The sequence below is a fragment of the Meles meles genome, chromosome 13 (genome assembly GCF_922984935.1).
Source record: "Meles meles chromosome 13, mMelMel3.1 paternal haplotype, whole genome shotgun sequence".
NCBI lineage: Eukaryota > Metazoa > Chordata > Mammalia > Carnivora > Mustelidae > Meles > Meles meles.
The window spans coordinates 78,565,390-78,592,302 of NC_060078.1; the positions used below are offsets into that span (position 1 = coordinate 78,565,390).

At 52.5% G+C, this 26,913-nt stretch overlaps 1 protein-coding gene across 10 annotated transcripts in view; it reads left to right on the top strand.

Moving 5' to 3' along the window:
* TACC2 (transforming acidic coiled-coil containing protein 2) overlaps positions 1-26,913 on the top strand; it is a 186,343-nt gene that overhangs the window by 151,882 nt on the left and 7,548 nt on the right. For 8 of the 10 annotated variants that reach the window (XM_046027938.1, XM_046027944.1, XM_046027939.1 and 5 more), the window contains 9 exons: positions 446-506; positions 1,646-1,844; positions 8,193-8,254; positions 9,303-9,418; positions 10,620-10,791; positions 12,046-12,186; positions 19,554-19,697; positions 20,153-20,229; positions 23,849-23,892. In XM_046027938.1, coding sequence (XP_045883894.1) covers positions 446-506; positions 1,646-1,844; positions 8,193-8,254; positions 9,303-9,418; positions 10,620-10,791; positions 12,046-12,186; positions 19,554-19,697; positions 20,153-20,229; positions 23,849-23,892 — 1,016 coding nt within the window. The remainder of the gene's footprint in view (positions 1-445; positions 507-1,645; positions 1,845-8,192; positions 8,255-9,302; positions 9,419-10,619; positions 10,792-12,045; positions 12,187-19,553; positions 19,698-20,152; positions 20,230-23,848; positions 23,893-26,913) is intronic. The other 2 variants (XM_046027941.1, XM_046027942.1) reach the window with 1 other exon arrangement.

A 26,913-nucleotide genomic window follows, 5' to 3' on the forward strand; every position in this document is an offset into this window, starting at 1 on the left:
ACGTTCTTCCTGTTTCTGGCTCTGTCCATGGTTTGTGATGCGCTGTGTCGGCCTGCCAGTCCGTCAGTGGGGTCCCATTCATCAGTGTCAGCGGTCGAGGTCCCTGCCCCGCACCTCACTTGGTTCAGACCTTCTCGGATGAATCTGGATACATTAACCTCACCAAAATCTGCTTTTAAAAATAAGAACATCTGGCTAATTTTAGCTGCGGGTTCTGGGCCAGCTCTCCAAAATGGCATCTCTTTAAAAGATTTCCAGCTCGAGGACTCTTTCCCTGGGGGACAGCGATGATCTCTGGTGCCAGGTTGGGACGGATCGCCAGGGTGGACACGTCTTCGCCGGTGTGCGGCGGAGGCGGGAGCGCGCGGCTTCGGTCCGCTCTGGGTGGCTCTGGACGGTGGTGCCACACTGCTTGCTGTGCTCACGTTCTCCATTTCATTTCCAGTGACACATTCAGGGTGAAAAGGTCGCCAAAGCGGTCTCCTCTCTCTGATCCACCTTCTCAGGTATGATGTCCCTTTGATACGCGTGATTTTGTGCCTCACCCGGGCAGCGAAAGCCCATGCGTTTTGATTTCCCTGTTGGTCAGCAGAGCTTTCTTTTCTGCTCATCATGGGCTCATTTCCAGCGTCCTCTTTGCCTCCTACCTGGGGGCTCCCTTGCCGTTTGCAAGACATCATTTTGATCCCCGCCCTTTGGGGCAGATGAGAGCGTGTCTCGAGAGTAGAAAGACAGGTGTTCGGCGGGAGTGTTAGGTGGGTTCTGGAGGAATCACGCTGATGCATTCTGGTCAGTTCATCTGCTGAGAACTCCTGTGAATACCAAATTGAGAAAGTCCCTGGAGGTGAATGGAGATCTAGTGAGAAAGAACGGAGTGTCAGGAGCACTGGATTGTGTAACCAAAATCCAAGCAGGGAGATAGGGGAAATCACGCCCTGAAGAAGTGGGGTTTGGGCCCTTTCCCCTCTAACTAGTTCCTTCATGAGATGGATCTGCACCATGGCAGACCTAGAAAGTTGGCCTCGGGCATGTGTGCCGGGCATACATCTGAGCCAGGGACGTCCCAGCCAGCAGACTGGAGCAGATGGGACTGCAGAGAAAGGCACCCAGCCCCAGGAGAGGAGTCGGGGTCCCAGTCCCAGCTCGGCTCTAAGACTTCTGGGCTCCCCGCCTCCCCTGCTCAGCTGCTCCCCCCGCACCCCCCATGCAGATCCTCTGGGGACAGGCAGGAAGATTGCCAGGCAATGTTGATGCGATCAGTTCACAGGCCCCGAAGCACTGTGTGGACATAACATAGTAGTTGCAGTAATAAAAGTGCCGATAAGTAAATTCCCTTATTTTTTCTTTCAAAGTGAATGAGCAGGAAGTTCTTTGATAACCCAGACACAAACTCCTGATTTTCTTTTTTTTTAAACCCATGGTCACCCCCCCACCCCACTCCACCCCAGTAACAACCCATCAGAAAAGGGAATTCACAGAGGAAAGAATTCGCATCCTTGAGACCATTTTGAGCAAAGTCCAGGGACATGCTGAGGAGTTTGATGGGGACCTGTCCTGGCTGGAGGGACCGCAGACTCGGGTGGGCGGGCGCCATTGGGGACCAGAGACCGTGTGAGAGGAGAGACTGCTTCTCTTTTGCTCCCAGGACCCCACGCCAGCGGCGACACCAGAAACGCCAGTCATCTCCGCGGTGGTCCACGCCACCGACGAGGAGAAGCTGGCGGTCACCAACCAGAAGTGGACGTGTGTGACGGTGGACCTGGAGGCTGACAAACAGGACTACCCGCAGCCCTCGGACCTGTCTACCTTCGTCAATGACACCAAATTCAATTCGCCCACAGAGGGTAAGCCCCTTGGTGGCCGGCCGGACCCCCACCCTGCCTTGGAGACCACCTTCCCTGGGGAGCACAGGGCCAGGAAAGAAACTTCCAAGCCAGGTCTCCTTGCCATCCAGGCACTCCAAGCTAAGGCTGCATTTCAAGACAGCCTAAGGCTTGAATCCAGCTATACCCCAACCCCAAGATGCCAGCCGAGAGCCAGTCAGCTCGGGGCCCCCCAGTTCCCGTCCTGAGTTCATTCGAGCTTTGCTCACTCTCTGGCTTATGCGCCTTGGTGATTTTGAAACACGATCCCAGCTGTAGGCAACACCGTCGAGCCAAAAGCTCCGTGTGGGTCAACCCCTGCCCAGGCCTGGGGTCTCCCGGGGCCACCACCGTGCATCAGCCCCACAGCACGTTCCACGGTGGGGGCCACACCTTCCACTCAAGCCCCCAAACCAGACGGTTCACTCCAGGCTTGCCAAGCAGAGGCCCATTTTCCTGAACGGGACCCCAGGCGTATTGCTTTGCTCATCAATATCTTTCTTCCTCCTACTTGTATTTTTGCTTTCAGCTTTCTGTCTGATCCTTGGCTTGAAAAATTCATCTGTCTTAAGTCAGCACAGCATGATTGGATGAATCAAGACTTTTTTCTTTTCTTTTCTTTCTTTCTTTTCTTTTTTTGGTAACTGCTTACTCTGCTAACAGTGATTTTTCTGAATCTCTGTATTGGCTCCCACACTCTCCCTTCTTTGTCAGGAGCAGTGCTGGGGCCTGAAACCATCTCATGGTCTGATGGTGATGGTGGTCTTTCCTGCTCCTGCCGCTCTGGGGGCTTCCCTCCAGCACTCGGGACTGTGGGATGGTTCTCAGTCTCCCTTTCCAAGCTCCTGATATCCAACCATTCCAAAAAAATGAGTAGAAATCAATATGACAGCCACCACACCTGAAGATCTTGGCTGCTGCTGAGAAACCCCCCTCCGCCCACCCCCTTCCTTACCCCTTCCCCCACCTGCTCCCTCCCGGCGGGCGGTGGTGTAACCGAGAGCGTGTAGCTTGTATTGCTTCCTTGGCACGCCCCCGTGTCCTGGCCACTTGGCAGCTTGCTTTGTGCCCACGGAGTCTCTGAACGACACGAGTGAGGTCCATTTCATTTGGGGCGGGGGAGGGGGGTTTGGATATGGACCTTCTCACCAGATTGCCGCTCTACGGTTTGAAGATGAAAAGACCATCTGAAGTATGTGTAGTTGCATGTTTTGACGCTGTGTGTTCTGTAGAACAGAGCCTTTTGGTTGGCTCTCTGGGCTGCCCTCAGGTTGGGGTTTGGGAGGCTTGACAGTGACCATCTCACTGCAGCCTGACCCCAGGGGCCCTGGGTCCTGGCCTCTGCCCTTCTTCAGGCCTCTCCTCTGCACACACACCTGGGCCACGAGCCCTGCTGGATGGAACCACTTGGCCCCATGTGTGCACCTCCTCCCACCCCCACCCCCCGGCGCTTGGCTGCCTCTGCAGTGCCCCGTGCCCTGTCTCCCATGCTTGGCATGGGCTGCTCTGGGGTCACTTAATGCTGTCATGATGATGACATACATTTTTTTTTAAAGATAGTATTTATCAGAAAGAGCACAAGGCGGGGGAGTGGCAGGCTCCCCACTGAGCAGGGAGCCTGATGTGGGACTCCATCCCAAGGACCCTGGGATCATGACCTGAACCAAAGGCAGATGCCTAACTGACTGAGCCACCCAGGCGCCCCAATACGTGCATTTTTAATAGAAAATATAAAGATCCTAGTGGTACCTGTTAAGCTAATCGGTGTCCCAATCCATGCTAACATGTTTGTTCCCGTCTTTGGCATGGAACCAAAACAGACAGCTCACTAGCTCGGTGATATATTTGATCATTGCTTATTTTCTGCAAAAATTCAACCGATAGGCAAACCTGTACGTTTGAAACAAAGCTCTATGAAACCTGCCTCTTAGAAAATGATCGGGAAGATTCGGGAAGTCCCGACTGTCGTTACAACCAGCGTGCAATCGGAAACTGTCATCTGTACGTACAAGGGACAGTGGGAGTTTCTGGAGGTGTTGACCTGCATTCACCTTTTGACCACAGCCTGCTTCCCTCCAGCGGTCGGGTGGAGAAACTGGATGCTCAGCCCCCCTATCAGATCATCCTTCCTGTTAACTTACTGAGGTCAAGTCCAGACATGCCCCAGGGGTGCTGATGTCATCACCAGAAAGAATCTGGCCAGAGCTGTAGCCTTGATTGAGGCTTCGTTCCACGAAAGTCACAAATCACAGGAAAACGAGATTTGGGGTTAGAAATCATGCCCCCCTGAACAGGTGTTTGCTCCAAGTTCTCAAAGTGACTTATAGGCAGGGCTTGACGCCAGTGCAGTGCTCTGAGCCCGCTCAGGCTCCTGGATATGTGATTTCATTTCATTCTCAGTTCTAGAGAGTGGATTTCTGCTCCTCCCCACCTAGCAGCAAGGAAGCCCAGACTCTCAGCCGTCCCGACTTGCTGAGCAATGTGGGGCGAGTCCCTGTAGATCCGGGCTGCCAGACTCCTCAGCGTCCTGCCCTTCCCTGCCACACTCCTGCATGTGAGCTCCCTGCTGCCTTCCTCTCGTCGTTGTCTCTAGAAAGAGGGTGTGGAACCCAGCGGTGCTTCCCGACCGGGGTCCCCAAGAGCTTCACACTGTCTGGGTAGTTGGAGAAGCCTGGATGGAAGACGCCCAGCTCATTAAAACAACGCGTCTGGGCGGTAATTTCATCCGCTCATGGCGACGCTGATCATTTCCCGCTGATTAAAAACTCAGATTGGTGATTTCAAATGTTTTTCTTCGGGCGCTTGCTTAGTAAATGGCCTCTTGCACAATCTTGGAGACATGGTGGGAAGAATCCTAGTCCATGCGGTCCGTAGGGATTCCAAGATGAGGAGCCTCTGAAGCCTCTCCCAGCTCTGGTCCAAGAGACCCACGGAAAGCAGTGTTTTAGAATCACAAGTCTGGTGGCCTTTGAGGGTCGCCCAGCAACCCTGTCTCCCTAACACGCAGTGACATCCGCCCCCACCTTCCCGCTTCCAACACAGGGGAAGGGGCCCCCCTCAGGAGCCTAACTCTCCTGTGGCGGGCGCCATCTCTGTCACGCTGCAGACATTCAGAGGAGTGACAGGATGTTGGCAGCAACATCATTGTCCCCTAACAAAGGGTCCCTTCTCTCATCACGTATGTTAAAAGTTCCAGAAATACTAGCCATGAGCCGTTATAACATACGGGGTCACAATCCCTTACGTTTGTGTAACCTGCGGTAGGGCTTTTAGCTGACATCATTAACTTTTTTGCAACATGGAGGCCCTTTGAGCTCCATTTGTAGGAAGTCAGTAGGCCGGGGAAGCCAGGGAGTTGGCTGCCCCGACTCTGGGAATGACCATCTGGGCTCAGCCGCATCCTCCAGCTTCTGCCCAGTCCCCAGCCAAGCTGTGGCAGCCCGAGTCGGAGGAGAACAGCCACCGGGCCCCTCACGGTGCGTCGACGAGCGTGAAATGATTACTGGAAGCTCCCTCAGAGATGACAGGACCCATTAAAAATACCTTTGGGCCTCTGCGTCGGGAGGCGGCACACGCCTCTCTCGGACGTGAAGGTGTGGGGCCACTTGGTGTAAGTGGTGTCACCCTTCCTGGCCTGTCAGCTGCCTGTGGCCACAGCTGACGCCGGACATGGCTCCCCCTGCAAGCCCACCCGTAGAGGCTTTAGCCCTGAAAGACTGAGAGCAGATGAGTGGGATGTGGAAAAGAACATTCTGGAAGATACTCCTTCAAAGCACAGGAGATCATGTCAAATGACAAGCAGAGAATTTGTTTTTCTTCACACCTTTTCCAGGCCTTTTTTTTTTTTTTAGATTTTATTCATTTATTAGAGAGAGAGCATGAGCAGGTAGGGGAGGAGGAGCCAGGGGAGAAGCAGGCTCCCCGCTGAGCAGAAAGCCCGACGCGGGACTCGATCCCAGGACCCTGGCATCATGACCTGAGCCGAAGGCAGAGGCTTAACTGACTGAGCCACCCAGGCACCAGTTTGTAAATACTAAGTGAGAACCCCACATGGCTCTGTTTGGAAGTTTCAGGCCCCGTGCTGAAGGAACACCTCCAGGCATCACCAGGAATGGAAGCTCCCATGGATGATGCAGACATTTCTTGGGATGGAGTGCGAGGTGGTCAGACAGTCCCCCACTATTTTACTACTACCTGCTGCCTCTGAAGGGCGGGATGGGGGGCACTGGGCAATGGGAAGGGAGACCCCATCGGCAGGTGGGAAAGAAGACAGATAAGTGAGCTTGGTGACCTGAAACTCCCCCTGATCAGCTGCCGGGGGACGAGCTAAGGTTCCAAGAGGGACGCATGACCGAGTCGAGCTGGTCCCCAGAGCTGGGCACGGACCCAGGGCCTCAATCCCTAGAAAAATCCCTGTGATGGCTCCTAGCCTGTTTGGTGCATCCTGGGTGCTCTGTGCCACTGCGGCTGTGCTGAAGGCTTTCTGCTAAATAATTTAGGGTTAAATAATGCCTTGGCGCTGGTAAGGACACGTTGGCGAAGGAGGCCACAGATGCCCTGCTATCTTCTCAACTGAAAACAGTCTTTAATAGGACAATAAAATGATAGTCCTGAGGTCCTACATCTGGAAAGTGAGCGATCTGGAGGGGGCTCTAGAAATCACCAGTTCTCTCACCGTCCCTCGCTTACCTCGCCTTTACAAGACAAGGAAGACAGTAAGTCTTCATAGATCCTTGTGCGCCTTAGGAACAGATACCGACTTCCAGTCCCGGACGCTGAACTGCAGCCCAGCCACTCTCTGCTCTTCCCCAGCACCGCACGAATGAGGACGGAGGCCCGTGGGACGCATGTGGTCTTTCTGGCCGGCTAATCCGCAAAACCGTCTTTGTTCCCCTGGGCAGGCCGAGCCCGCGGGCAGGAGGCATTTGCGTCCCCAGGGAGTTTCAGAGACTCAAGAGCCGTGTACATGTTCTCAGTGCCTGAGTTCCTATGGCCACATCCCCACATGCTCACGGGTTTGGGGATGGTCTTCCAGGAAACATGTTCTCTTGGAGCTCAGATTAAGGAATCATTGTTTAAGCGATACCTTCAACCATAGGGAGAAACAGGTGCTTTAACGCAGAACTGCTCTTCCCATATTATGGTAGAAACAAGCATCAGGGATCACCACGGACGCTCTTGCAGACCTGCTTTCTGAGAGGGTTGCGTGGGACCTCTTGGTTTTCTTCTCAAGTCGGAGAGGCCATCTGTTAGCAGTGAATGTGGCTTCTGTGACGATCGAGCCCTTTCTGGGTTGGTTCACCTCCACAGCCACTGTGCCCAGCACGGTTTGGGGCACATCGTGCAGGCTCGGAATCTGTTCCCTGGACAGGGAGTTCCGCTGAGAGGCAGACCTGGGTGTCCTCGTGGAATCCTTCCCACCCCCAGCCCCCCGCTTGTGGACCCAAGGGACCCCGGGCTTCTAGTCTCCAGTGAGAGTTTTTCAAGTTTCCCTCCCAGCCTCAGGTCTCCAGTCCATTTGAAATAGGTCATTTCTCCACCTAAGTGGACTGTCATAGTCTTTGCATCTGAAAATCTGGTTTGGACCAGCCCTGTGGGCGCTGGCAGGGTTCTGGGAAATGTTCCAGGGGACTTGCAAAGCTTCTCTTAACAAGCAACATTGTAGGAACAATGTATGCTCTTCCCTTGCCTCGGAGCATGGCGGGGGCTGCCTTCTCAGAGGGGGACGGCGGGGGGGCCAGTTCTAAATGCTGTAGCGGGGGCGCCTGGGTGGCTCAGTGGATTAAGCCACTGCCTTCGGCTCAGGTCATGATCTCAGGGTCCTGGGATCGAGCCCCGCATCGGGTTCTCTGCTCCGCAGGGAGCCTGCTTCCTCCTCTCTCTCTCTCTGCCTACTTGTGATCTCTCTCTGTCAAATAAATAAATAAAATCTTTAAAAAAAAAAAAATAAATGCTGTAGCGATGCGGGAACATTCTCCATGTCGCATGTGAGACACAGAGAAAAGCAACACTCAGAATAGACTGTTCCGAAAACTCGGCACATGGCGCCCAGATCTGTCCCGGCTCAGACCTCTGCTGCTCACACCGAACTCCCCTGGACTGTCTCAGGCGCCCAGATGGCAGGAGTCCCTTCGCTGCAGGAGGCTGGCGAGTGGTCTGAAGATGGCTGAGCAGAGCCACCCCTTCCAGCCAAATCAGAAACCTCCAGAGTTAGTGGATAAGCTCAGAGTTGAGAGTCTGGTTCCAGACCCCTCCCTGCCTGGCCCGGACCTTTCCTCTGCACCACCCCTCGCCCCCCAGTCACTAACTCTCCTTTTGTTTCTTTTGCAGAGTTAGATTACAGAAACTCCTACGAAATTGAATATATGGAGAAGATTGGCTCCTCCTTACCTGTAAGTCCTGCCGCAGGCCAGCGCGGACTGGCTTTCCTGCCCTGTCTTATGAAAATGCAGGCGCTGGCCTCCTCCTGAGCTCGGGTCGTAAATCCAGGAGGTCCTCTGTGCCCGCAGTGTCCTGGGTTCACAGTAAGGGTGAACTGGGGCCACGGGGGGTTGGAGGTTTATATCCGGTCCGCTCCATGTGGCATTTTCAGGGAGCAAATGAGAATGCAGTTAGGCTTCTTGCATCATTATCTCCCTGGGTTAAGGCAGAACTAGTCGGACATTTTCTTAAAAACGTGTAGGAGTGGGTTGGTGGTTTTTATCTGTTTTCTTCAAATTAATTGCTTTATGTAACTGAAGAGTGGCTCTTCTGGCAAGACGACCCCCCGCCCCCACTCGCCATCCCTTTCTCATTTAAGTGGCTGTGTTGGGTGGCGGACCCTGGGTTTCCTGTCCGCTGCCTCTAGGGTGCTTGGCTCCTAGCAGGACCTCCTGCGTTGTCCAGTGACGCCATCAGAGGTCCGGAGGCACCAGAAGGGCTTGCCGTGACATTAGTGGCCCAGACATATGGGTCGTATCTTTATCTTTCTTTGCATTATTTGTAGATGCTGGGCTCGCGGCTCCTGACCCACGGTCGGCAGACCACAGTGGAGCTGCTCTCCACACTGGGCCACCGTGCTCGTCCCCTCACCCCTCCGTCTGCCCGTGGGCACCGCCCAGGCTGGGGTCTTGCTTACCCCTGTATTTATCCCCAGTGGCCCCACGGTTGGCCCTCCAGAGGGGGTGGCCAGGAAACGCTGGTAGACAGTGTGCAGCACCCCAGCACCATGACGATCCCTCTCCCCTCGACACTGTTCCCGGCAGCACACGCTTCCTCTTCCCTCCCCTTTTCCTCTCCTCTCCCCTGGCCGCACTGGCTTGTTGCTCTGGGTGGCTCGAGAAGAACGAAGGCTTTTCCCCGATGAGTTATTTGTTCTGTAGAAGAGAGCTCCGGTTTTTATCTCTCTGGCGTGTTCAGGCCACCTGCAGCCGAGCTGACCTGTGCCTTTGATCCCTGCAGCAGGATGATGACGCCCCGAAGAAGCAGGCCCTGTACCTTATGTTTGACACGTCTCAGGAGAGCCCGGTCAAGTCTCCCCCCAGCCGGACGTCAGAGTCCCCGACGCCGTGTTCAGGGTATGACTTCCAGGAGGAGAGTATCTCGGGGCAGGCCAGCTGTCCCCAATCCTCTGAGCCCTGTGGCACTGCTTATCCTGGTGTGGTTTCATTTGCATGGATGTATTCACGCAGCCCACCTCCGGGCCTCTGAGTGTCCCCACGGACACACGCGCGGGTGAGGGTGTTACCGGCTGCCCTTTGTCCTGTCAACAGCTGAATGCGTGAGCTGCTCCCATCGTCCCCCAGCACACCTACACTATGGTCTTGTGACTCAGCCCATGGGGAGGCGGCCTGCCACAGCATTCAGACCTGCGGTCCCACTCCTGCCCCTTTCTAGCTGTGTGACCCGACGCAGCTTCCCTGACCCCTGTGCTGCCGTCTCCTCGTGGGTCGAAGGGGGTAGTCATAAACCCGATCCTGTAGGAATTTTATGAGGATTAAATGAGGCTCTCCATGTTCTAGGCATCCCCCCCACAACTGTGCCATGCAGCTGGGGGTGCCTGTCCTCTAAAGCCACGGAGAGGATGAAACAGAGATGCTGTAAGGAAAGCGGAGTGCCAGGGAGATGTTCGCTGTTAACGTGGCTGTGAATCAGCACTGGTTAGGGCCCTGTTCTGAGCTGGTGGGTGGGTGTGGGTGGGGTACCGCTCTGGGGCTGGGACCTTCCCATTCCTTTACCTGCCCCGTTCTCCAGCAGAAGTGAAGGCACTTGCTTTCACTTCCCGAACGGACTTCTGAGTCCACCGAGGGTATTGAGGAAGATGGTGGTGATGTTGTCACAGCAATAGTCATGGTGACGGGGACCGTGTCAGGTGCTTCACATGCGGGCAGTGTCTCCCTTGACCTTCACCCAGCACGGTCTCCTGTGCTACGGAAAAGGAAACTGAGATGCAGTACACAGGCATTTCCCCCGGGGTGCACCGCCAAGGGACAGGCAGTCTGCCCAACTCTGGCTTGTGCCTTTAGCTGGGAGCATCTGTGCTCCTGACCAGCCCTTGTCCTGGCCCTTGTCTACAGGCCCTGAGATGGGGCTGGACCACCCTCTCCCTCAGGTTGTCCAATCGACAGGCTTCCCTGGCCACCCAGCACCCTCCCCAGTTTCCCTCTGGGAACGAAGCTATGGAAGCTCAGGATCCCTTGGGAGGGTGATAGAGTCGGGGCATCCTGGTCAGTTTCGGTGGGATTTCCAATGAGATAAAGATGCTCTTTGCTTCCTCAGGTCAAGTTTTGAGGAAACCGAAGCCCTTGTAAATGCAGGGGCAAAGATCCAGCATCCTGTCCCACGAGGACTGGCACCCAACCAAGAGCCACACTTGCAGGTGCCGGAGAAATCCTCCCAGAAGGAGCTGGAGGCCATGACCTTGGGCAGCGCTTCAGACGCGATTGAAATTGTAAGTGGGGTCGGAGGGGCCTGAGATCACTGCGGGTGAGGCCTGGGCCAACTGGGTCCCATCACCAAGGGGTCCAGTCCTTCAGAGCAACACTTACCTGGCATCTGGTGTGGGGCCCCACCCAACCCCCAGACCACAGAAGCCAGCCTCAGACCCCACGCCCTAGCGGTGAGACAAAAGCTCTTCATTGTCTGTGGTTTTGTAGTGCTTACCTCACTGCTTTATTTGCCTTCAGGGTTCTTGATTTTCTACTTTAGTCCCTTGGGGCTGGACTCTTGCTTTGGAAAGGACACCAGTTTGTACCCTGCTTCTCCATACTCTAGGTCAGGGGCAGAGAATGATAGGGCAGGGGACACTCGTTTAGGGGACACTTGGTTCTCCTGGGCCTTGGTGATGGGAAATCCTTCCTGTTTGTAGACCTCTTTGTATATCCCTCCCCTCCCAGCCCCTCTGGAGCCTTGCAGAGCAAAGACTCCCTGAACATCTAAAACGGGCCATCCTTCTAGGTGAATTTTTATTTTTATCTCTTTTACCTCCTGCCTAGCAGTCCCCAAGAGGGTTTGAAGCTGTTGACTTAGTTACTTTTGTGTTACTTTTGTTGTTCTGTATTAGTTGACCATTTGTCTCATGCTTCAGACATTTATTGAGCACCCACTGTGTGGCAGTTAGATGCTAGAAAAACATTAGTAAGCAAGAAGAAAGTGGGACTCAGTCTCTCAAAAAGACACTATGGAAGGCCTCATGCATGATTCAACTTCTACAAAGTTGGCTTCTGACTTTGGAGTCTTCCCAATAGACCCAGAGATCATTTTTCATTGGAAATTATCTTTCTTTTATTTAGAAAATGACCTTTACCCAAACCTTTGACACATACTTATAGGTGTTTTCTCGATGAGTTATATTATGTTTGGAAAACCGAACATCAACTGCCTTTTCTCCCCCACCAAGATTTTCAAATAATTACGTAAATGTTAACTTCCATCCCACTGGTTGGTTAGGGAGTGAGGGTGACATGGGGGGTGAGTGGGCACCTAAGGTTTGGGGGAGGGGAGGGCGGGAGCCCTTCAGTCTCAAGATGCCATTGCCAGCAGGTGGGGATTAGTCCAGATGAGAAGGAAAGTAGTTTCACCCAACGAAGGCTCTCTTTAACGTTAAGTCAGAAATGTCCAGCAAATGGGTGCATGGTCCTTGCTTGGAATCGATGTCACTCTGTGTCTCCTCTGTTTTTCCTCTGTGTCCTCTTCTGGCCTTCAGACAGCTCCTGAGGGCTCCTTTGCCTCTGCTGACGCCCTCCTCAGCAGGCTAGCTCATCCAGCCTCTCTCTGTGGCGCGCTTGACTATCTGGAACCCGACTTAGCAGAAAAGAACCCCCCAGTATTTGCCCAGAAACTTCAGGTTTGTAGCCCACGTGTGACCTTTTGGGGCGTTTGTGAAAACCTCAGTAGAGAATGAACTCCAAGCCCCAAATGCAGTGAGACAGGATCTAACGAGGGGTTGCTGGAAATGCTCCAGATGAAATCTCTTCTCCCTCAAAGACTGATGCGTGATGGCTGTTCTTGATCCGAGATGCCACAATGATATAAATTGTGTGATTACAGATGGGACAAACCATTTGTATTCCAAATGAGAAATTGGACCCAAAGAGTCATTTTTCAGTTTTGATAGCCCCCAAAGCAGTGTCTGTGATTTATTCACAGAACTAAGGGTATTAGATCACCAGCGAGCCAAGCTGTTTGTATAAACGGGAGGGGAGGCTATCTCAGACTCCCACTGAGATAACATCTGGACTCAGTCTCACATCTGGAACCAAAACAATTAGCTACTCTGTGCCTTAAACCTGACAACTTAATTTGATACCCTCTAGACTAAGAGCTTCAGAGCAAACCTGGAGAGATGGTTAACAGTCGTTTGAGAATGTGAAACCATTCATGGAAACTGTTGACCATCTTGACGTAAAACAAACAAAAAGGAAAGAAATCCAACGAAACAGTGCAGTCAAAATTTTGATCCCGCTTTAAAAATCATCTCATATTTGACCACACGATCCTTCCCAACAGACATTCTGAAGGGCAATTAAAAAAAAAGAAAGAAAGAAAGAAAGAAATTAAACACTTATTTCATGATCTGCTGAGGTGTTAATTGTGCAAGAAAGTCAGAGCGTGTGTTTTTCCTGAGTACCTGTCATGACACACTCACGTGGCACATTCATTTCTTGGATGTGGGACACATTGACGTCTTGTCTTGATGCATTTCCCCTGCGATTTGATGCATTCCCCCCGCCCCTCGGACAGGAGGAGTTAGAGTTTGCTGTCATGCGGATAGAAGCTCTGAAGCTAGCCAGGCAGATTGCCCTGGCTTCCCGTAGCCGCCAGGACACCAAGGTATGGGTTTGCTGCTGCCGTGCACGGCCTCTTGAGAATGTGGTGTGGTCCAGAAGTTTCTTTGCTAACCGTTGGCCAAGCAGGCAATGCCGGTGTTCTACAAAGTCGTCTAAAATTTTCTAAAAAGCTAAAAGCGTAACTCATGCTTAAGTAGACGCTGAGCCCATGTCTAAGATCCGCTTAACCTCGGTAATGAAGGAACCAGCAGGGCAGTGAAGCAGGTCGAATGGAGGAAAATGGGGGAACCCAGAATAGAGTCAGTGGAACAAAGACGGCCAGAATCTTACTGTGACCTTACTGCAAGGTTTGCTATAAAACCGGTTAATACTGGCTAAACAAGACAGTGCAATATACCCTTGGAGGTTTTTTTGTTTGTTTGTGTTCTGCAAAAATCATTTGCTTCTCCACTGAACAGAAATCATTTGCAGCCTTTCTGTTTTCTACAAGTTGGCATCTAACCGTACGGAGACGGGACGCTAATCAATAGTAAAGAGAGAAACCGAGACCTTCCTGAGACCTCGGACGGCCCCTTAGGCCAGAGTCAGTAGAATTAGAGCAAAGCAACCCTTTCCTCTAAACGGCAGATGGTGCGTATTTTAGGCTTCGTGGGCCATCTGGTCTCTGCCACGGCTGCTCCGCTCTACTGCCGCAGCTCAAAAGGCGCCACAGACAATGTGTAGATGAACGGGGTGGCGGCGTTCCAGTCAAACCCTCTTTACCAAAGAGGGCGTTGGGCCATTTGGCCCGCACACCATCGTTGGCCAAGCCCTGCTCTAGAGTGAGATACTGACAGCGCATGCAGAAATTTCTTTGCCTGGCTTCCAAGTTTGGAGTAATTTCACTTAACAATTTGAATGAGTCGCTGAAGGCGTGCAAGACTGTGGTCCTCTGAGGTTCAGGCCGCTTCATTCCCACCCGACGCCGCACTGTGTTGGGTAGCCCGGCATGCTCTGTGGCCTTGACCGTGTTGGTGAACCTCTCTGGGCCTCCGTTTTCCCAGCTGTGAGATGAGGCTACTAACCGTGTGTTTGCAGGTTGCTGTAAGGGCTGCAGATGATGTGTGGAAAATGGGCACCGTGCCTGGCACACAGTAGGTGTGCAGTAAATCACAGCTGCTCTTAGCAACTGACCTTCACTTTTGCCTCTGTTGTCTGATTGGACACTCATAGCATCTCTGCCAGAGGAGGGGTCCAGGTCCCAGTTTATAGATGGGGAAGAGGAGTCACAGAATGGGGTCCAAGGCCCAGCAGCGATTCACTGACCCAGCAGGAACAGACTCCAGTTTCCAGATGGGAGCCCCTTGCCTGTCCCATCTCAAGGAACAGCATACTTGGTCCAGGATCAGGACCTTATGGGCTGTTCCTGCCCTCAAGGTCTCCCACATGTGGTTCCCCTGGGAACTGTCCACAAGGTGGGGGGCTCCCTCTCAGAGACCTCTCTCAGTGAAAGAAGGTAGTCCCGCTGTGGGTGTCCAGACTGGGAATACCGGGCCCCAGCACAGGGACGAGAATGTTCATACACTGGCATTCCCGTTCTTCTTATCAACCCTTGAGGTTGGGTTTAGTTTCCATGAGAGAGATTTTTAGAAAGCATCAAGCAGTGAGGATTCGTTTCCCCATTAGATTTATTTCTTGTTATCTTAGGGGGAGTGGCTTAAGGACAGAACGTATGGCTTCAGGTCTGGCCTCTGTAACTACAGTATATTCCCGTCCAGAGGCTTGAGGCAGGATTGAGCATATTCTAGTAAGCGTTCAGATGGAGTGAGGAATGTTCTGGAGTGCCTGGTGCTCCCCTGCCTCCTTCCTTTTGGGGACACATCAGAGATGACGGTCGGCAAATACTGGCCGGCCATTGACTTCCTGTCAACGACAGCCTGTTCTCCGACCCCGTTTCCTGCTTTTGATGTAGAAAATATTGTCACGTGAATCCACCTCGTGTAGGTTGGAGGGACAGGCCCCGGCTGCCTCCTTGTGTATCTCAGAAGGATCTGCTAAAAGAAATGCTGGTGGGGAGAGCTGTCTGGGAGTGTGGGGAGCCTTTGTCTCGGCCACGGTAGCTGGTACCACTTTTCAGGTTCCTGTGGTTTCTTGCTCACGCAGACGCTTGATTGCCCCTCGCTGCCTCGGAAATCGCTGATGGAGAGAAACAGCAGCTGTGTATCCAATTTGCTCTTTTTTCCGCCCATAAATTTCGGCTGCAGGTGACATAGCCCAGTCTTCTTGGCAGCGTGGTCTCAGACTGTTGCTAACACAAAAATGAAATCACTTGGAATGAAAAGAAATCACTCGGAGGGCTGAAAGCGGCATGAAATGTGGCGGCGGCGACTCCTGGTCGCTCGCATGAGCCGCTTCCCTGTAGACCAGAAGCCGGCGGGGCTGACCTTGAGCTGACCTTCCAAGGACCGCAGTGGGGTTTCCTGTCGCATTAGTCAGAAAATGTCAGAGAAGAGGAAGACTCCGCGGGGCTGGGGTGTTGGGCTGCAGCGCGTCTGGCTCAAGTGAATTCGGATTCACTTGCATTCCCGGGGTTCATCGGACCAGGGTGGCCGGCAGTGGTACAGCAGCCCCGAGTGTGACCAGGATGGATAGTCGGGCGGTGTCCCAACTGTGTGGCTTTGCGAGGGGCACAACGCGCATGGGGGATGGATTTCCTTCGGGTATATGACAGATACTGGTGGCGATCCCTAAAGCCACTGACCTTTCTGGAGGAGGGGACCCAAATATAAAGAACGGGGGATGTGTGCAGGTCCTGTAGGAACCAGAGTCATACAGACGGCGAGATGCCGGACCGGAGGAAGTCCCAGAAGCTGGCCCCTCCGGGAGGAGAAGGGTACTGATCTTTCTCCTTCCCTTTCTCCTTCTCCAGAAGTCCTGGCCCGTAAAGGCAGACCTGGATTTTCGGGGGGCAGGGAAGGAGTTAGGTCTGGGACAACCTGACTGGTGACCGGCCTGATAGCAGAACTCCTTCTCTAGTGCTGTGTCCAGAAAGCACCCAGCGCCCCCGGCGTTTCACCACGGGATGCCTAAAAGCTGCAGGAAGTCTGGAGAGCAGGACCAGAGGCCCGCCCCTTGGGTTTCAGCAACTCTTTGCCGGTTTGGGGAATTGGCGGTCAGGCCGAGCCTGTGTTGCAAAGGATCGAGGCCAGGTCTTGACTCAGTGGGACGGAGTGGCCAGTCGGTGGCTGGTGGTGCCTCCTGTGGGTGTGACTAGGGCGCGTACGGAGTGTCCTCTTGTTTGTTATCCTGAGCTGCTGTCAAATTTGGATGCGGGAGCCCCCCAGGGAGAGGGCCCTCTCCTGCCCCACCTGGCGTCATGTAGCCTGGACGCCCCCCCTACTCCACCCAAGGGCCCAGCCTGGTCCACTCTCCATGGCTTGGCCCAGCTTGCCGTGGTCTCCCGGCCTGATCTAGATTCCTGGTCCACACTGCGTGCACACCTGTCACGGTCACGGCCGGCCAGCCCACTCCCAGAGCCCGGAACCCCGCCTTGGTTCCTGTGTCAGCTTCCCCTGAGGCCCAGCGACAGAGGTCCGGCCACGAGGAGGACGTGCGCCTGCGTGAGTAGCAGGACTGCAAGGCCAGAAGGGCCCCAGGCAGGCGGCCTGCGGGTCTGAGGGTGATGGCACCCTGGGGGTCCCCTCAGGGACCCAGATGCGAGTGAATGGATTGAGGGGCTGGAAGTTAGTTCCAAAAGCTCATGCTCTTTCTGAGTGGTGGCTATTTCACATTTTAATTTGTGATTCTCTTGGCTTTTGGGCTCCCCCAGGGCAGCCAGTGGAGCATTATGCTAGAGAAACAGCTTAATCTAAGCCTGATGTTAACGTGTCAGCGAGAAACAAACCTATCTCCCTTAGAAATGATTCTTGGTTGTCAGAGAAAACCAGGGTGTGTACCTTGAATTTCATGAACACTCAGATATTCCAGGCAGCAATTCAAATGGATTCTGAAGTCATCTGTTCCTTTATTGAAAACACCAGGTGGCCCGGGTGAAAGGTGGTCCTGAGTCACCCTATGTGCAGTTAACCGTTGTGTTTACTTAGAAAGCTCATTAATGCATTGAGTTTTCATTCCCTTCCTTGTTGTACAAAGGACTTAGGCAGCTTGAAGACCATCAGTTCCTGCACTGGTCGGATTTCGTTTCTGCCCAGCATGATGAAGTCAGTTTTACTTTATTCACCTCGCCCTTCAGAGCCGGCTTGTTTGGAGTCAGAATTGAATCTCATTCTGGGAAACCTTTTGGCCAAATCCCTTAAATCCTCCATTTTTTTTTCATTTTCCAAAGGCCCACAATGTGCTAGGTGGTGGTTGGTGCTCTTCCCATTTTGATATTTTATTCTAATTTTTTTCAAAGGACACATTATTTTACTTAAAAAGTGACATGAACAGTTTTTTTTTTTTCCAGAATCTTATGTTTATGAATTTCCTCCATAAATACAAATAGAGTCTTATTGTCTGGGTATAACTTCTTTTTTTTCTTTTTTAACATTTAGTTATTTATTTGAGAGAGCATGAGCGAGTGGGGGGGGCACAGAGTGGGAGGGAGAGAGCCTCCCAAGCCGACCCCCTGCTGAGCACAGAGCCGGAGGAGGGTAGGGTTCGATCTCATGATCCTGAGGTCCTGACCTGAGCAAACAAGACCTCTGGGTATAATTTTCTGTTTACTTCCTGAAAAGTTTCCCATATGACAAATAGAGGCCTGAAAACATTTCAAACAGCAGAATTGAACCCAGGCACAAGGGAGCCTCTGTACCTGTGGTCTGAGGGCGTGCTTTCTTCTGAGGTCAGCCTGCCTGCTCCTGGGCCTTGGTCAAATGTCCTATAATGGAGGCTGCTTTAGGACCTGAGGATGGACAGATCATGGCATCCCGTTGGACAGGAGAGTTTATCTCCAGGTTCTGGGAGAACGGGGGTACCGTACACTCCCTCCCCTCTCTGACCGGAGTAATCATTAGGGTCCTCTTGAGCAGGGAGCCCAAATACGGAAGGCCCCCCCCCCAGGGCCATGGAAATCCAGGCCCATTTTTAGGACAGCCCAAAACCACGTCATTCACTGTGCACGTGTACAACTAACTGGGCCCAGCCTGTCATCTCCAGTCCTATCCATTAAATTCCTGCCCGAGTTTTCTAAGTCGTTTCAAGTTTGTTTTCTCTGTAGTGGGAGGGAGCCTGCCTGCTCGCAATGGGAGAGAGAATACCTTCAGGGGCGCCCCTGCCCCCTCATGGTTGGGTCTTTAACCGAGTCTGCTTCCTCTTCTGGTCCTCACCACGGTTCTTGCTCTAGACCTTTCTCCTCTACCTGCTGCTGTGTTCACCGCTCACTTCTCTTCCACTGTCCCGGGGACCTGCCGTCACACTCTGACTGGCAGGCCGCCAGGCCTCCACCCGGAACTGGACTCTAGTCGTTTACCTTGGCCTGCATGCCGGCCCCCAGGAGGTTAATGCATAGGACGGAGAGTGCTCGGCTGGGAGTGTCTTGCAGCTTCTATCACCGGCCCCCGCTGTGCCGGTTCGCGATGCTCCTAACGTGGCCTTCCAGGTGTGCCTTCCAGGTGTGCCGGAGACGGCTTGAGCTTGCTGCACAAAGGGAGGGAGAGTAACCGCGGTCCTCTCCTCCCTCCTTCCCTCCCTCCCAACAGGCTCGTGGCTGCCCTGGACAGTCACACCTGTCGGGTGCGGGTGGGGAATCCCAGCGGTTGTTGAGGGTCTCACCAGCAAGTGTGGATACCGTCATTGACCCAGATTTCAGTGTTGCCGTTGTCACAGCAGACTTAAGGCAACAGAGCCGCAAAGTAACTCTTGCCTTGAGGCATCCAGAAACTAGCTTTTGAAGGAGACGCTGGTTGATCGGTATGGTGGGCCTTAAGCTCTGTGCCAGGATATCCTTTCAAAGGGAGCTCAACGCATGCCCCCCACTCTCCCCACACTGAAATGCGGACAATCTTACAAAAACGATCAGATCTACAGTTCTTCAAAACTAGGCAACGTAGATGAGAGTTCAGCATTGCTCACCATCAGGCTTTTATTTTGCAAGTAGGGCCTGCTGGAAAATGGCCTTGGTTCTTAAGCTTTGTGCCTGAAAGCCTCTGCGGGTGATAAATGGCAGTGATAAGCAGGCAGCAGGCATACTTGACTCCCAGAGTGGGGAGCTGGGGCGGCCCCCTGCCATTGGCTTCTTTGTCTGCCCCTGCAGGTGCCAAATGATCGATTTCCATAGATTGGATCTGGCCTTTCCCCACTCATCAGTCCAAGCATTTTCTCATACTTTGGATGTTCTTTGTTTCAAAACCATACAACTGACCCATTCACGAAGGGATGAATGCAAATCTTCTTTGTCATAGAAGGGATATTAACTTTTTTTTTTTAATTAAAAACCATTCCACAGAGAGAAGCTGCTCACCCAACAGATGTCTCCATCTCCAAAACAGCCTTGTACTCCCGCATCGGGACCAGTGAGGTGGAGAAGCCCGCAGGCCTTCTGTTCCAGCAGCCCGACCTGGACTCCGCACTCCGGATTGCTCGAGCGGAGGTACTGTGCCACGGGTATGGCTCGGGGGAGGCTGGCTCTCGTGGCCCTGGGAAAGCTCTGGTTTCTGCCACATGTAAATGAATATATATGTATGTATGTACCCACAGTCCACAAGGCCAGCATCTTTGGACACAGTCTTTCTCCTGCAACCACTGTGGGCAGAGGAGTCTTTAGCAAACCATCTTTGATCTTCCTAGACACCATTGTTTAACGAGCCTCTGTGGCCTTGTTTGATCTATAACAGAAAGCACATGCCTGTAGCTGCTCCCCGGTGGGGCATTGTGTGAGTCTGATATCTGGTTGATTTCTGTCTCATGCTCCGGGAAATTCTCTCAATACAATTATTGTTTGGTGTAGGAAGTTTTAGTTCAATGTCTCCTTATCTTGGGTCCGTGAATTGCTCAGATCTGAATTCACACCTCTGGGGCTCACCTCTCTCTTCTCCCCGATGCCAGATCATAACCAAGGAGAGAGAGGTCTCAGAGTGGAAGGACAAATACGAAGAAAGCAGGCGGGAAGTGATGGAAATGAGGTCAGTCGCGATGCTTCCGGTACCTGGGGATTGCTTACCTGTGGTCTCGTAAGAGCTGGTGCGTCTATGAACAGTGTCTTCCCAAGACTTACCTGTTCTTCATAAGACAAGGTTTACATTGTCACGGAAGTCTTTTTAGTAAAATGTTACCGTTATTAAGAGGTCATGCACCTGAGCTAAATACTGCAAAACAAATAAATACGTTTGCAACGAAAACCAGATCTCTTTCCCACTCAGCCTCCAATTCCATCCCCTCAGGCAGCTGCTGTCCACTCGTGCTGGGGTATCCTTCCAAGAATTTTCCATTTCTGATTGCAAAGGTGTGAATGTGTCCCTATACAGACTCCTTTGTTTTCTTCCAAAGGGGAAATGTGCATTATTCTACGCTCTTTATAACTCAGCAAATCTTTTTTTTTTTTTTTAAGATTTATTTATTTATGTGAGAGAGAGAGGGAGCACAATTGGGAGGGGCCAAGGGAGAGGGAGAGACACTCTCCAGCAGACTCCTTGCTGAGCTTGGAGCCCCATGTGGGGCTCAATCTCATGACTCTGAGATCGCCACCTGAGCTGAAACCAAGAGTCAGAAGCTCACCAAGACTGTGAATTTGGGGCGCCTGGGTGGCTCAGTAGATTAAAACCTCTGCCTTAGGCTCAGGTCATGGTCTCAGGGTCCTGGGATCGAGCCCCGCATCGGGCTCTCTGCTCAGCGGGGAACCTGCTTCCTCCTCTCTCTCTCTCTGCCTGTCTCTCTGCCTACTTGTGATCTCTGTCTATCAAATAAATAAATAAAATCTTTAAAAAAAAAAAAAAAAAGACGAAGACTGTGAATTTGAATCTACTTTTCTGATTCCCAAACCGAAACTCTTTCCACGGTGCCCAGAGGCCTCCCTCCCTCGTTGTCCCATCTGATGCACTTTTTGGCCCTTTATTTTCCTTCATGATTCATCATTATCTTAGAGGCTAAAAACCCACCTCTGGGGCTAGAACTTACCCTTGGGGTGCAATCTTAAAAACTGTGTTAGCAAGCGACCTTTTTAAAGAAACCCCGGCGCAAACCTTTCCTCTGGCCATCCCGGGTTCTGGCTGCTGCCGCCACCAAGGCTGAGATTGGTTGCTGGGGGCGCAGCTCATTCCCCACCCACCCCCGCCCCCGCCTTTCTTCAGCGCAGGCTGAAGGGGCACATGGGTTTCCCAGTTGCACGGGAAGGTAGCAGTTAGAGCACGATCATTTTCCTGAGACAGAAGATCTGGTGCAATGCTGAAAATCTCTGATAGGCTCGTTTTCTTTTTAGTCTCACAGTTTGAAAGTAGGGCATAGATGAATTTTTAAAAATTGGTTGAGGAATGAGTACATTTCTAGTCACTTAACAGCAAGGCGGCTGCTGGTCAATTATCAGAAGCGGCTGTCTTCCTGGCTACTGCTTTAAGTGGCAAACAAATGATTTAGGTAATCCTACCCTGTTCTCTAGGTCAAATAGTATCTTCCTGAAAATTCTCCTGTGAGTTCTTCTTCCTCCTGAAGTGTTTTGTGACCACTTCTGGAGGTGAATCTCAGTGGGTCCACATTCACACTTGGGCCCTGCGGATCATTTGAAAATCTCTCTTTTGTCTTTCTCTCTCTCTCTCTCTCTCTCTCTCTCGCCCTTTTTTGGGGTGGAGGGGGTGGAGGAGGGAGCTGTGTGGCTGTCATTTTTTGCACGCTCTGGACATGACAAAGGGGCATGCTGAGAAGGCTCCAAGTTCCATTTCTGGAAGCTTCGGGGGGTGCTGTTTACCAACCAGGATGGCGGGATTCGGATCTTGCCAGCCGGCACAGCAGCCCTCATGTTTGAAGACCCCCATGTCCACCTCTGGAGCCAGACCTGGCCAGTTGGGCTCAGCGTCCTGGCTGCTGTGGGGCGTGTTCGTGTAGCTTCACCTGACCGGCCTCATGTGGGAAGAAGGGTGGATCTCAACACCTCGGGGCTGTGAGGCATCCGGGTAGAAAGAGGCTCCAGAGGCCGATGTCTGGATTCGCATCCTAGCTCTGCCCCTTTGTCGATCCTAGAAAGGTTCCTGGGTGACCCCGTGCCTCAGTATCTCCATCAGCAATTCTGGGGACCCTCAGGACACCACCCCTTGGGTTCGCTGTGAGAACACAGTGCAAATACAGTGCCACCAAAGCAGCTCTGGAGCGCAGGTCTCCCCCAGCCCCTCCCTGTGCTGGAAGGACACACCCCTTACCTGCTGTGGTCCCGCCTCCGTCCTTGGCAGTGGGGGCTTTAGACCGTGCAGCCTCAAAGGCCCATCACTGCTTTGTGATTCAGGGATACAGGGAAGTGTGCTTCTGTGTAGGATTCAAAAAGAACCCAAGTGGGCCCGTGGTGTGGTCCCCTTTTTTGTTGTGGGTCAGCCCTTGAGTGAGACACTGTCCTTTTAATTTACATTCGATTAGCCAACATATAGTGCATCATAAGTGTCAGAAGTGGTGTTCAGTGACTTACCAGTTGTGTGTGACACCCAGCGCTCCTGCTGGCTCGGTCAATAGAACATGTGACTCTTGATCTTGGAGTTGCAAGTTCAAGCCTTAGGGGCACCAGCCTAGCTCACCGCCCCCTTTTAACCTCATTTAATTCTCCCTCCAGCCCTGAAAGTCAGGGTCTGGGGTCATCCTCACCACACCAGGGAATGAGCTGAGCCCCCGTTGTCTGGGACCAGCTGTGATCCGGGTCCTGACTCGGTTGGTGGTTAGCGGTTCTTGATTCTCTTATGGAGAATAACTAACTCTTGGATAATGTAGGTGAAACCCTCGAGTCTTTTTTGGGAGTTTTCTTCCAGAAGGTTGACTTTGGATAGAGGGCTTCTTCAGGCCTGGGTCTTTCTACCTGGGGGCAGCAGTGAGGCAGTCTTACGAGCAAGGGATCTTCATGCTTTTGTGTAGCTACAGTTTGTTGAAGCTGTCCAAGAAGTGCCATCTCCCCGTCACCCCCCCCCACCCCGACACAGGTGACTAAGTAGCGGCCCTGGGCCTCGAGGACCTTCTTCTTCTCGTGTACTATGACGCCAGATGTGTGAGGTGTTTTAGAAAAGTCAGATAAAATGTCATGAGTTTCAGAGGAGAAATCAGGGAAGGCTTCCTGGAGGAGATAGCATTTGAATTGGGCCTTGAGGAGTAGCTAAGACAATGAAAGTTGGAAATAGAGCAGGGAAGGTCATGGCAGCGAGAAACCCCAGAGCCAACAAAAATTCATTTGCTCTCATGGAACCACTTTGTTCGTGATGGCAGGGAAGGAGGTAAGCTTGATGAGAGTGATCAGGCATGGGTGTGGAGGGCTTGGTTATCAGGCTGAAGGGGTTGGTCCTATTTTTTTTTCTCAGTGAGCAGTGGAGACACATTGAGGGTTTTGCCCCGGGTGTGGTGTGTTCAGAGTCCTGCACTAGGAAAATGAACCTACTTGGGTGTGCAAGAAGAGAGTTGAGGTTGGAAGTGAACCTCGAGGGGTAAGCCAACTACGACAAAAAAATAAGACTTGACCTCTAGCGTCTTGGCCAGGCTGCTGCTGTCCAGCACATGGGCTCTACTATCAATGAGAAACCGTCCTCTTGTCATGGTTCCAATATGTTTTTGCTTCTTTTACAGGAAAATAGTGGCGGAGTATGAAAAGACCATCGCTCAGATGATAGGTGGGTGTTGTGACGGGTGGGCTCAGCCCTCCCCGAAGCTTCTAACCTATGGGCTGGGCTTTGAAGTTAGACTCTCTGCATGTGTTCATCTTAGGCCTCTCCTAGAGCATGAAGTCCTTCAGGGAGAGACCAAAGCATCCCAGAATGTGAGCCTGTGGGCCTCTTGCAAACACACGCGAGCATGTCCCTTAGTGTTATCCATGCCTGTGGGAAGCCATGGCGGTCACCTCTAAGGCCACCATGGAGCCAGAACTGCCCGCCTCATGGGGAAACAGATTTGGGTCAGTTTTTTGGATATTTGGGGGGAGTTTTTTGTTCATGGGAGAGACTAAGAATCAGATCCCTCAACTCTGATTTAGACTCAAGGGACAAAATCGTCAGCCTTACGCAGGGTTCTCGGGCAAGGATGGGGGACCCATGTCAGCGCTGCTGCCCGCCCTTCCTCTCCCCTCCCTCCTGCGGTTTACCTGATCTCACGGAGATGGACCCAGACTCAGAATCCATCTTAACCCAGAGTCCCTGGAGAGCCAGAGCCGACGCTGCCTGGGCCTGTGCTAAAAGATGGCCTCAAGTCACGAGCTACACCCACTTGACTCTTTTTTAAAAAATAATGATAACGAGATGAGATACTGCAGAAGTTCTAAGCCTGTTCTTACACTGAAGATCACTGTTCAAAAATGATGTTATGACCTGGCAGGGGGGTGGCAGCGTGGAGATATTTGTTTCTCTATTTAATTTGCTGCTTAGGTCCGTGATACCAGTTTAAAAAAAAAAATTCACTCCTACGGACTTGGGAATAAAAAAATCCCAGCTCTCCGCAAACCAGTTTCTGTGTTGAAGCTGGATACTGGGTTAACAGATGACTCCTCTCTCCCAAACATTTGGATACAAGTCACACCACACCTCTGGCTTGTCCCAGAATAAATACGAGAGCAGGCTTGGGAATGATGAAGAGGCCGACAGCTGAGTGCTTCCTGTTCAACGGGGCTTTAATTTTGATGTATTATAATAAAGGCCATTTCTCCCAGATCTCAGGGAAAGCCCATTGGGGTATTCCTAAGGATAAGCTCGTGGTATATGCTTTCTATCAAATGAAGCCTCTTCATTAAATCGGTATAAGAATTTATGAATATATAGGGATGAGATAAAAAATGAAACTCTTAGAACCAAAACTGCCTGTAAACGTTGTCAGGGAGAAGGATTTATGCCTTCCAACCTACAGCGTTTGGCACGCTGAGCACAGCCTTTGGCCTCCTGGAGTCTCGGGTTGTGTAAATGCTCCTCAGACTTACAGTGGCTCATTTGGAAATAGCTTTCTGCGTCTCGGAGTTCGACGCTGTTATTTTTGCTCTCGGTGAGGACATCTGGGCCAGCACTGAGATGGGGGTGCAAGGGCACGAGCCTCTGCCCCGGCGAGAAGGCTGCCCAGGGCCATCGGTTATGCTTCCGCCGACAGCTTGGAGATCAGCAGACGTTCCCTCTTGAAAACCAAAGAGCAGGCTGAGTCTGCCTGGCGCAAGTGGTCTGTCCCTGTTGGACAGAAAACACGATTCGGCTCCGATTCCCTCGCAGCATATTTGCAGGGGAGAGTAGTTAGAAGAAGGCTGAGTGCGCGGAACCCTGACTCCCGCGGTTGGGGCCGCACACGCCCTCCCCCCACCCCAGCGCCCCAGCCCCCTCCCCCGGGGAGACCTGGTATGTTTGGCCCGAGGGCCCCTCGCAGGAGCTGTGATCTCACCCCTCCCAGCATTTTCCTGTTCAGGGGTGTTTGAGCACTCCCGATGGCTCCAGGAGACCCCTCCAGCGTCCCCAGCGGCAGGTGGCACTGTCACTCTGGGGGTGGGACAGTGCCTGTCCGCCCCCGGTTCCCCGTCCTTGTGCCCTCCAGTGTTGGCGTCAGCCACTGCTCAGGCCTTGTCCGTCAGGTGGCACGTCTGTGGCTGTCGTCCCGTCAGTCACCACTGCAGGGCATTGATGAGGGCTGCCGCGGGTTTTGAGGTCCTTGTCACCTTGTAAAAGGACGGCATGGGGCTGAGGCACTGCAGGGACTCGCTGTCGCTGTGGGCGGCACCTGCCTTCTTTCTGGGCGGGCCGTGAGTCTCCGTATGTGGAGGTACATCCACGAGGCTCTTGGGTCCCTGGTCTCTTCTGGTTTTCGCCCTGGTGGGAGGGAGAACTCAGACCCCAGGAGCTTGACAGCTGAGGGCGGGATGAATGTCAGTAGCCTTTTGAAGTTAAAACCAGGCTCCATCCCACCTCCACGGGCTCCTCCTGGTCCCGCCCGGCTCTCTGGCCTTCATGTAACCCTCGCAGCCGTTCCACGCCAGCGTGACATCTGTCCTGCCGTCATCGTCTGCTCCCGCGCCATGTTACTAAACCGAATTCAAATATTGACTATTTAGGATTCAGAACGAAGAGAGACCTCTGTGCTTTTTGCATTCCAGGTTGTTGCGGTTGATTTTTTTTTTTTCTGCTTTCCTAACAACTGCTCTGATTCTCTGTTTTGCTTCCATTTTCTGTTGCTTCTTGCCCTTTGCTTGCAAAACAAACAGGCAAGCCTGGTAAGTAAATGCTTTTCACCTCATTTCACACCTGCCCATTGCACCCCGTGTTGGTTGGTTGGTTTCTGTTTCTGTTACTTTTGCTCTTGTTTATTGCTGCATTTCTCCCCCATCCCCCCGCGTGGTTTCATCATATTTTGCCTGAAAAAGCCAGAAACCTCTTCAGGGGCATTGTTTTGTGGTTGAGGCTAGAGCCTTTGGAGTTTGGGGCTGATCTCCTGATTTGAAGAACCTGACTGCGTTTGTAATTTGCAAAAATCCGCCATGCAGCCGCACCTCCTTGGTGTCCTGGGAACTGGGAAATTCTATTTTTACAAGCGTTTATGGGGAGGGCAGGAAACCTGAGGCAGGCTGAGTCTCAGATCCAGGAAATCAGATGGACTCCGTGTGATAAATGGCTCTTTTCGAGCCAAGTGAAATGTATACATGGCCTCAGATCAGCCCAGAATGTGCATTGCGC